General features: G+C 28.5%; 1 protein-coding gene across 2 annotated transcripts; it reads right to left on the bottom strand.

Moving 5' to 3' along the window:
* Positions 1-611: 611 nt before the first annotated feature.
* On the bottom strand, positions 612-10943 carry LOC107445603 (TAR DNA-binding protein 43). Of its 2 annotated transcripts, XM_043053461.2 has the most exons (4): positions 10390-10943; positions 8093-8268; positions 6882-7022; positions 612-3975 (listed from the first exon to the last, which is right to left on the bottom strand). In XM_043053461.2, the coding sequence occupies exons 1-4, from the start codon at positions 10631-10633 to the stop codon at positions 3190-3192; spliced, it is 1347 nt and encodes a 448-aa protein (XP_042909395.1). In that variant the 5' UTR covers positions 10634-10943; the 3' UTR covers positions 612-3189. The 2 variants fall into 2 exon arrangements, with proteins under 2 accessions (XP_042909395.1, XP_042909396.1); XM_043053462.2 differs by lacking the exon at positions 6882-7022.
* Positions 10944-11378: the final 435 nt, after the last annotated feature.

Raw genomic sequence — 11378 nt, 5'->3', positions numbered from 1 at the left:
TAATCCTGGAGGGAAAAAACTAAATGAGGGTTTTACAACTGTAAAAAACTTCCATGCCTTACATATGCAAAACAAGAGTCAAAATCAAGCTTAGTTTTTTTTAACAGTAAATTTTACACACTGCAGTATATCATGTATTTTATTTTCTATCCTAAATTAAATTGGGAAGTTGCGCTGTTTGGTTTTAATTTTCCTTATTATAATGATAACTACCTAATTTTAGCTATAAAAAAATACCAAGACTTTAAATTTTTTGTTTAACAATAAGCAAAACACAGAATAAAGCCCAATTAAGATTAACTCTGAAATTTATAATACTTTCAATCTGATTGAAATACCCATTTTTTAGTGTACACTTCCTTCTTTTGTTTTTGTCTTTACATGAATGTACAAAAAGCTCCAAAAGATTTTTGAAGAGAGAATAAAAAAAGTACAAATATACTGTTAAAGAAAACTTGACTGTTAAGAGTAAAATCATATCATCCACACTTTAACAAGCTAAAGCCAGCTGGCAATTGCACAAAAATAAAGAGATTTTTATACATTCATGCAAAGCATTATCATGTAACCATCATTTGTTCTTCATCAGCAATCAAATCAAACACACATCGTTCAGCAAAGAAATTTTATTGAAACAGACAATCTTGCGTAATTTACAAACCATTGACTCAAGACAACGCACAGCAAATAAACATTTACCAATCATATCCAGTACATACTTTACTGGCATAGATAATGCCATCTATTCATCAAATTAGTATTATCAAACAACAATACTTGCATACAAGAGAATTCAATACTCACACTCATGTTTAAACACTTTAAGATATAATAGATATAACATGTATATATAAAGAGAGTAGTATAACAGTGAAGTACAAGAGTTTCGACATTTATTAGAGAAATAAAAGAACTGTCACGCTTATTGAACACTTTACTAGCGAAAAATAAAGTATCTCTAAAAATTTAACAATGGTATTGAGAAACTTTTAATACCATTTTTCAACATTTTTTTCATTAGAATGATTTTTGTCATCTTTAAGTAGTAGTCAATTATAATTATATGCAGTGACAGTTCGTTTATTCCTGCTTGAAGCATTAAATCGAATGCTACAAGATAGTGAAAGGAAAAATGAAGCGTTTAAAAAGAAAAGACACAAGAAGCATATATACCCATCATATAAATCTAGAATATAATTATTCTATACCCAGTTTTGTAATATCCCTAGAAAATGTATAGAATTTTATAAAACTTAGTTTTCAAATGCAGTCAGATTTCGTTATAAAATAAATTTAACAGATTTGTAACAGCAAAATTAGTCCTTACTATTTTTTAATAAATTTATTTAACAAATCAATACCTTTTTGAAATTGATTAAGTAGGTTTAAACACAAGATGCGTGTACAGAGAACACAAATTTTTAAAGGTGATAATAATTTAAACTATACACTCTTGATCAAAGGAAACAATTTTAAGTAACTGTTTTAGTCCTATTAAGTTTTTTGTTAACTTAAAAAACTCTTAACAGCAGTTTTTTTTCTTTTAATAATAAAACTATTAAAATAATTCAATAATGTAATAAATATTTTCACAAAAGTATTAATAAAATATCAGTATCAATAAATATCTTTTAAAAAGGCAAATCAGTTAAATTATGAGACTTACAACTAAGCTATTATTTAATAACTAAAATGAAATTTTAAGTAACAAATTTAAAGAAACAACTTCTATTAAATATAAAATAAAAATATGTTGCATAAAGACTTAATTATAATAAATGACTAGTATAATCAGTGAAATGACACTGAATTGCCTTTTGTGTTAAGATACTGATAATATTTGTTAATAGTGCCATAACTTATCATTCACTATACGGTTTATGTTTAAAATGCTAAGGAAATTTGCTAGAAAGGGAGAGAAAAAAATTTATTTTAAAAACTACATGTTTGTTATTTTATAACCAAAATGAGTGAGTGGTTAATGATAGTTAAAATTACCAGGAAAAAACTTAAATACTATGTCTCATTGGAAAAGCAATGGCTATATTTAACGAAATCCCACAGCATTTAAATAAAATCAAGCATGGAATTTTTACTTGACATGCTCGTCACTTAATACAAAAGATTTTGAATAAAATTTTATTTTGCCGTAGCAATTACAACCTGCAACATTAGTAGAAAGATAAACACTGTTTAGTTTTTAAATGCTTCGGAAAAGAAAAGCTAAATTTACAAATCTGTCTAGAAAGATAAAGTAGCTTAGTGAAACAGCAAATACTGAAGTTATCACTCTAAAGAAGATGTTACAAAAGCAGTAGATTGTGCAGCATACAAACATCACACTGAGTATTCAACAACACAGTAAAAATAATTTAGTCTCTGATCCTATCATAGTTTTTTAACTGCTATGTATCACCCTTATTAATTTCCTCTGCTTGTTGATGCTTTTTAAAAACCCAGCTCATTGAGCCAATTACATAAAACCTTTTTCAAAGGCACTTTTCCATTGAAGCACACTATCTCATTTAAACACGCACACAGGAATGATGATACACATCCAATAAACACGTCAATGAAAGGTGAGATATATAAATTTTGAGAAATGAACATGATGTTTGTATTCATCGTCACTCAAAACCACTTTTTCATACCATTAAATAGTCTCATGTTCACGTAAACCATTTACAAAATAAAATTTTGAGTCAAAACAAAAATCACAACTTGTTCAACATGAGTTACAATATATATATATGATCATGAAAAAGATGAAGGGGGCATTGAACTTTCTATTTCAAAAAACACAAATTTGAAGTCGAAAAAAAAAAAAAAACACATTTGCATGTAATAAATGCAAAATATCAACCGAGTCTCAATTTATATATCTCTATAAAATAATAGCAAGCTTTATGTGTAAGATAAAGACTTTTAAACACAAAACATATTTTAATAAAAATATTTGGTGATGAAATAAAGTTGCACTACTTTTACACTAGTGTTATAAAAAAAAAAAATTCTGTTTGTTATTTGAAATTGAACAACCATTATTATAACAAAGCAGTGCTGAACCATTAAAGCTTTGAGGTTTGGGACTTGTAACAATTCATAATATTGCTTATAAGTTGTTCTTCAAAAGAGAATTATTTCTTTAAAATTTCTACAAAAAATAACAAATATAAGGAGAAAATTAAGTTAGTTTAAAACCTGCATGCCATAGCCTTTGGGATCACGAGAACTCCACGGCACAGGCCCTTCATTACTTCCAGAAGGTTGGTTCATCCATGCCGGACAACCACTCCCTCCCATATTAGGATTGGGTCCAGGATTAGAAGTGTTAACATTTGGATTGTTACATTCCTCCGTATTTCCCTGGCTTGCTATGTTTCCAAGAATACCCAACCCAGCTTGACCAAGAGCAGCTGCTACAACAGCAGAACTCAAAGGTAATGCAGCCCCCAAATTCAGGGCACCCATACTCAAAGTAGGTGGAGTTGTATTCATAGTTTTGCCACCACCTTGATTAGGATTTGGATTGCCTAAACCCAGGGTTGTGCTCAACTGAGCTAAATTAGGGATATTATCCCCTCCTCTCATTGGCACATTATATGGTGATTGATTCCAAATATTTGCATTGCTACCATGATGCCCACCAGGGCCGAATGCAGCAGGATTGTGAGGGAATGTTGTCATTGGACGACTGTCACCTTTCCTGTTGTGGTAATTAGCATTAGCATTTTTGGGCACAGCACTGCTAACAAGCAGACTGGCACCCTTTACAATATGGTCTTCTCCACACAAACTTTGAGCCACCTCAGGATGTAAAAATGTAACAAATGCAAATGCTCTAAACGGTTTGGGGATAAAAACGTCTGTTACCTCTCCATATTTTGAGAAATACTCTTCAAGGTCATCAGCAGAAATGTCTTCAGTACATCGTCCAATAAATACTTTTCTGTTCAACTCAGCAACTTGTCCATCCTACAAGAGAAAGCCACAAAAAATTAAAAGTCCTTAAAATTATCCCTATAATTTTCAAAAAAATATTTCTAATGGCAAGACAATGAAAGATTAGATAAAAATAAATAAAGACAGAGAGTGAACAAGAATTAAAGAAAGCATTTCTATTTCTTTGATTTTAAACTTTCTCCAAGCATCCTTGATATGTTATGCGGGGAGATAAGATATAAAGAGAAGATAAAAAAAATAAGCAGAATAAAACCTTGGATTACACAAACATTAATAGCCCAATTATTTTGGAATTAGATAGTATCAAATAGATTCCTATAAACATCAATAGTTGTATTTAAATATTTTTTCCTACATACTTCATGGACATTTGGCAATCTCAAAGAATCATTGTTTTCAATTTCAGTATAAATCAATGACTTTTCCTTCATGCTCCAGAACAGAAACAAAACAAAATATCAAGCTATTACTTTAAGAGTGTTTCCCAATTCTTAGTTCGCTCATTACTTACTTTTAACATATCAATTACATAATACCACAATTATTCATGCAAAATTTGTGTAATTAATAAATTTAATAACAATAAAATTTGCTCTTTCCTTGGTTACATTAAACACCATAATTCCAGAGTTTAATTTCATTTATTGTATGAGCCAACTTTAGTCTAAGGCTGATGAAGTGAGCTGAAAATGAATATCAGAACTACTGCTAAAATAATGCAATAACATTAAAATTAATTACTGTAACACTATTTCTCTCATTTAAAAAAATAAATATTGCAACATTTCATACTATTTAAAAATAATTTTTCGTTCATATAAAGCAAATTTTATATATTCCACACACCTTTGAATTAGGAATTCTCACATCACACCATCGACCATCAATCAAATGTCTTTTTGATAAAGCTCGAGCTTGAGCCTCATAATTGCTGAACCTTATGAAACCAAAACCTTTGGATGAGCCAGTCTTAGGATCTTTCTTCACCTTAAAAAAATATTTTCTTTTATAATGAAAGCAATGTGTGTGTGTATATATATATAGAGAGAGGTCTAAGTAGAAATCGAATTATCTAATTTAATAATTCAATTTACTATCTATTTAATACAGGGTATCTGCTACATTTTAGATTTTCAAATTCATGACTTACTCCAAGAATTTTTCATGACTTTACAAAGTTACTATTTTCTCCGACAAAAACACAATAGTAAATTTAAAAAAGCATCATAACATTAATTGAAATTATAGGTGTAACCAAAACTGCTATACTCTGCATCTTCATATTTATAGGTATTTAATTTAAAAAACAGAGAAATAAACATTTGAAGCAATAAAATAGCTCAAAAGTAATTTTTTTTCTGCAGAATTACATTCTTAAGATACTTTTCTTGTTCAAGGGAAAGGAGAGAAATATTTCTGATCTCATTTCGGAATAAAAATAATTCACCAATCACTGACTTGCTTCAGCTAGAATTTTAAATTGAAAAAATAAAAATCTGAAATCACAGAAGTTTAAAAGATAATTTGCTCTAGAAATGACACTTTTCCCCCCCTTTTTTTTTCTATTTTTAAACAAACACAATTTTTAAAGAACATGATAAAAACATTTTATATTTTAATAAAATATAAACGACAGGGATGAGATTAGCCAAAACGCAAAAAAGCTGAATTTCCACGATAGTAAATTTTACGCAAGCGCAACCCTTTTTAATAATAAATTCCAGACAGTTTAAGGTAATAAACAATGTGTTGACATACAATTGTGTACTAATCTATTATTATAAAAACGATTACATTTATACTTAACATTTAGTGGAAAAAAAATTACCAATTGAAAAAATAAAGCTGGAAATTATATTTTTCCTCAGTTCACATAAGAGACAATTACTACTTGAAAAACTACCTGGTTTAGCAAATTAAAACTACTGAGAATATACATTAATATTTCATTTCTTTNTAAAAAAAATTAGTAAAACAAAGTAATAAATTAAAATAAATGTTTAAAAACAATATGCAATTAGAGGATGGTCCCTCAGTTAAAAATTTACGCTTAGGAAACTCAATTAATTCTTATCTTTATTAAATTAAATAAATAAAAGGGAGATGGAAATTTTGAGCTAAATGAAGCTTTGTGGTTCTTCACTGCTCTGAGGATCAACATGAAAATATGTACTTAGTGAATGGTCCCTCAAGTTAATTAAAAAATCATGGTACTAATCTATCAATAGAAAAGCGCAAGAAGGCCATTAGCTTGCCATTGACGAAGGCACTTCAATAACGATGAAATTAACAAGAGAAATAAAATTTTCTTTTGCAATTAAAATTTGGCAATGTTTAGTTGGTTCCCGAAAATTCGAGAGAAGTTTCGGTTTCATTTCAGAGAGTGGAAAATGAAGCCTGAAACTGAGAATATGCAAAATGAAGCAGAGTTGCATATGAGAGTGCAAGAATCCTTCCCACTGAATCCAGAGCAATCCACCACATGGCAGTAGCTTGGTTGCTGCAAAATTGTGACTTGGCGATACCCAGGGGAAAATATCCTTTTTGGCGCAGATTAGCGCAATTTAAGCCAATTCTTTCAATTTGGAGCAGGCTTCCACAATTGGCGCAGCACTGTTGTAAAGTATCAAATAGATTCCTATAAACATCAATAGTTGTATTTAAATATTTTTTCCTACATACTTCCTGCGACATTTGGCAATCTCAAGGAATCATTGTTTTTAATTTCAGTATAAATCAATGACTTTTCCTTCATGTTCCAGAAACAAAACAAAATATCAAGTTATTACTGAAAGAGTGTTTCCCAATACTATTTCTCAAATTTTTTTAAAAAAAAAAATTCATATTGCAACATTATTTCATACTATCTAAAAATAATTTTTTGTTAATTTAAAGCAAATTTTATATATTCCACACACCTTTGAATTAGGAATTCTCACATCACACCATCGACCATCAATCAAATGTCTTTTTGATAAAGCTCGAGCTTGAGCCTCATAATTGCTGAACCTTATGAAACCAAAACCTTTGGATGAGCCAGTCTTAGGATCTTTCTTCACCTTAAAAAAATATTTTCTTTTATAATGAAAGCAATGTGTGTGTGTATATATATATAGAGAGAGGTCTAAGTAGAAATCGAATTATCTAATTTAATAATTCAATTTACTATCTATTTAATACAGGGTATCTGCTACATTTTAGATTTTCAAATTCATGACTAATTCCAAGAATTTTTCATGACTTTACAAAGTTACTATTTTCTCCGACAAAAACACAACAGTAAATTATAAAAACCATCATAATAACATTAATTGAAATTATAGGTGTAACCAAAGCTGTTATACTCTGCATCTTCATATTTATACGTTTTTAATTTAAAAAACAGAGAAATAAACATTTGAAGCAATAAAATAGCTCAAAAGAAATTTTTTTTCTTTTTACCGCAGAATTATATTAAGATACTTTTCTTGTACAAGGGAAAGGAGAGAAATACCTCTGATTTTTCTGTTCTCATTTCGAATGAAAAATAATTTGCCAATCACTGCCTTACTTCAGCTAGAATTTTAAATTGAAAAAATAAAAAAATAAATAACAAAAATTCTGAAATCACAGAAGTTTAGAAGATAATTTGCTCTAGAAATGACATTCTTCTTCTTTTTCTTCATTTTTTGAACAAACACAATTTTTAAAGAACATGATAAAAACATTTTATATTTTAATAAAATATGACTGAGTGGGGAGTTTGTTACAAATTCAGATATTCGGAACACCAAGAAATTGTGGGAGGGGTAAATTCCAATTTAATAATTAGAATTTTCTGCGAACTAAATTCATGTCTTTCCAGATGCGCGGATACCCTATTAATAATTTTAAATTAATTGAAAAGAAAACTAAATTTAATGAATATCTTAAGAACATATGTTACTAATAACAATAATTTTTAATATAACACTAATTTACAACAAAGAAATACATCAGATTAATATAAATTGAATGGTAAAGAAACTGAATTATGAACAAAAACATTAAGGATTTAATGCTAAATTATTGAAGAAATTCAATGTTGATTTACTTATAAAAATAAGACAAGAAGCACTTGAAAAGAAAGAATACTAATATCAATATTTACTTGTGCCATCAAAACTTCTCCAAACGATTCAAAATACTGGCGAAGTTCTTGCTCAGTTGTTTTCCAAGGCAAGCCTAGAACTATTAAGTCGGAACATTTGTGTTTGGTTTCCATTCTTTTTGTTTTAGCAGAGCTATTCTCAAGTTGATCACAAGATTTTCTCTTATTTTCAGTCACTAAATTAATTCAATAAAGAATATTAGTAAAAAAATAAAATTGTTGATCTTTTATGAGTTAAAATTTTCAAGAAAGATTGGTTTCTTCGTATTAAAAACTGTTCCTAAACATAACAAACTAGTTAAAACCATTTAAAATTTAGGAGGATAGACCTTACATCCTAATGAATTTGATGTTTATTAGATATGTTTAAAACATATCATTAAACAAAATTATGTGTTTTGAATCAAAATTATATACATATTTAAGTAAAAATTACTATTTCTGATAGAATTTTTTTTTCCATACCAGTTTTATAATTTCTTAATAATTTCAATAAGTTCTTATCTTTAAAAATATTTCAAACTAAATCAATGAAATTAAAACTGTCACAATTATTATTTTGGTTTTGATATTACAGAAATAATGTTTTGCTATAATAAATACATTTCTTCTTTTGTAATACATTTAGTCACACAACTGAACAAGATCGACTAACTTTATAAAAGCATTGTTTATACTGATCTCTTACTACATACAAATATTTGCACAAAAATTTTTTATTAACACTTTCCTTCTTACATGTGATAAATTTAAAAGAAAAATAGCATTTAACATTTTACTCTAAACACTGTTTGCATTATCCTAATTAAAATATTATCAATACATAATTGTTAGGTTCCTGATGTGGCTGCTTTTATTCATTGTTAAAAGTTTGTCAACCTTACTACCCTGTTCATGATTTGTATACAAATAAATGTAATTCCAAAATATTCATAAAATTATGTCTTTAACTCATTTCTGAGACTGAATGTGCAGTAAATGTCTCTGTTTAATTAGAAATCTCAATAGATTTTGGTTTACTATAGATCTATTGAAATTACTGTAGTTTTTCAAAACTAGGTTTAAAATAAAAGGATACTGTAGTTTTTAGATAAAAGGATTAATAATTTGAAAAATAAGTATAACAGTATAAAAAATTTTAAAAAACTAGAAACACAATATCCTTAATCAAAAGTCAAATTTTCTCTACCTCATACATCTAAAATACAATTTTTAAGAATTAACATGCAGTTTATAAATTTTCTATGATTACAGGCCTGAGAATAAAAAATAGAATTAACTTCTTTATCTGTTTACCCATCAAAATAAGGTTTCCTAAAAGAAATAAGACATATTTCATATATAGACCTGAATTATTGTTAGCTGCTACAGACATTTGTTTTAAAATTTATAGTGATTGATATTGCAGAAGTAGTTCCTGCATAGTTCATAGGATTACATTTATACTNGAGGCTTTTCAGCCATGAAAAGAATAAAGACATGTGCTCGAAATAGGATATCTGAAGGAAAACTGAAAACATTAATGATGATTACACTTGAAGGGCCAGATATGTCAAATTCCCAAGATGTAATTATAAGAGCACATAAGATATTTCAGTCTTGTAAAATACGTAGAGGGGGAAGCAGTGTAAATAAGTAGAGAGGGAAGCACACTAATAAAAATATTTTACATAAATTTAGATTTTGTTTTATTTTATTTTTCTATTATATTTCAATATTAGCATATTACAGCATTATAATTGTTATAATTCATGTACTAATAATCTATTAAGTATTTTTCAGAAAGATTATATTTGATTAAAAATTTATGTAAAGGACCCATTTTTTTTCAAAAGGACCCAGTTTTTTAAAAGTCATGGGTCCCAGGGACCCGGGATTTTGAAAGCCTAGTGTCTTCCCTGCTACAGATATTTGTTTTGAAATTTATAATGATTAATATCGCAGAAGTGGTTCCTACATAGTTCATAGAATAAAATTTAAGATAACAATATTCAATTCCACTAGTTATTTCATTTAAAAATAACATATTTATAAGGTATGTCTAAGGATGGTTATTAAATTAAATTTAAATGGGTACAAGGGGGCGCCACTAGTAATGCTTACATACAGATCAAACAAGAAAAACAAACAATGCAATCTTCGATTTTATAGAAGTTTATATAATATCATGACAAAAAATAATTCAATTCAGATTGAGATTCTGATAATGCAAATAGCATATGCACTAATATCCATCTATTTTAAAATTGCCAAGGTAATACTCATTAACCCTAAAAACAAAGCTTTTGTTTATTTACCTTTTGGGAAAACACAGATATACAAAGAATCATCCCAACCACTTCCAGGTGGTGGGACCAATTTTCCATCTGATACTCGGACACCTCTCATTGTTCCAGTAGCAGGATTTCGATATTTTAAACCACAGGTACCAGGAAATTGCGCAGCCAAAGTAGTTAGCAGAAGTGACCCATCTTCTTCACAAGGTACTTCAATGGGTTCTTCTCCCTCTTCTTCTGCAACTTGAACGTAATTCAAACTCATTTTTGATATTCGCTTAATATTTATAAATACAAATTTTCAGCTTTATAAAAATATTTAAAAAAAATACAACGAAACTTGCACATGCTAACCAAAAACACAACAAATCATCCTATGGCGTCGTTCTTGAGTGACATATCTTCTTCGAGAGTAAATAATAATTAATAAATTGGCTTGTGCATAGCGTATTGTATTTTAAGTAAGCTAAAAGCTTAGATAACTTCTATTCAATAAATCTTTTAAGGGCCATTCTTGCTTTACGCAATTTGTATATGCGATCGTGCGTAAATGCGAATCACACGGACGGACACGAATCGCAATTTGTCTTGCTGAACATTTGCACACGCGTCTTGCAAACTGACGAGAACAACAGACTGTTACAGAAATATTCTGCTATGGAGTATATTAAATTATAGAATTTATAAGATTAAAATGAGGATGTAAAAAGGAATGGTGAAAAATACCTGCATTAAAAGTATAATTAAATCCAAACAATTTTAAAAAAAAGTGGCAATACAAGTCAAATTACACTTAAATGAAGATACGAAAGAATAATAGTTATGTGTAAGAGACTTTGTCATTATAAAATATGTATACATTTAAAAAAAATCTTTTTAGGTGCAAAAAGAAGTTTAAAAAGCCTCAGCTCCATATTCTATTCTAGTACGAGTAATACAGTAAATTCCACAGCAACAACAATACTCTTGAACTAACAACATTGCAAGAAATAGAAGTGGAAAGTGCTAAG

Source organism: Parasteatoda tepidariorum, chromosome 9 (genome assembly GCF_043381705.1).
Source record: "Parasteatoda tepidariorum isolate YZ-2023 chromosome 9, CAS_Ptep_4.0, whole genome shotgun sequence".
Taxonomy (NCBI): domain Eukaryota; kingdom Metazoa; phylum Arthropoda; class Arachnida; order Araneae; family Theridiidae; genus Parasteatoda; species Parasteatoda tepidariorum.
Note: the sequence above shows the minus strand (reverse complement) of the source record. Positions and strands in the feature narration are given on the sequence as shown.

What these genes read in the sequence shown, in the direction of transcription:
- LOC107445603 (XM_043053461.2), bottom strand. Translation starts at nt 10,633, where the DNA reads ATGAGTTTGAATTACGTTCAAGTTGCAGAAGAAGAGGGAGAAGAACCC. An exon ending in GAGAAGTTTTGATGGCACAA is followed by an intron (nt 7,023 to 8,092) that starts GTAAATATTGAT and finishes TATTTTTTTAAG; the next exon opens with GTGAAGAAAGATCCTAAGAC. An exon ending in TGAGAATTCCTAATTCAAAG is followed by an intron (nt 3,976 to 6,881) that starts GTGTGTGGAATA and finishes TTTCTCTTGTAG; the next exon opens with GATGGACAAGTTGCTGAGTT.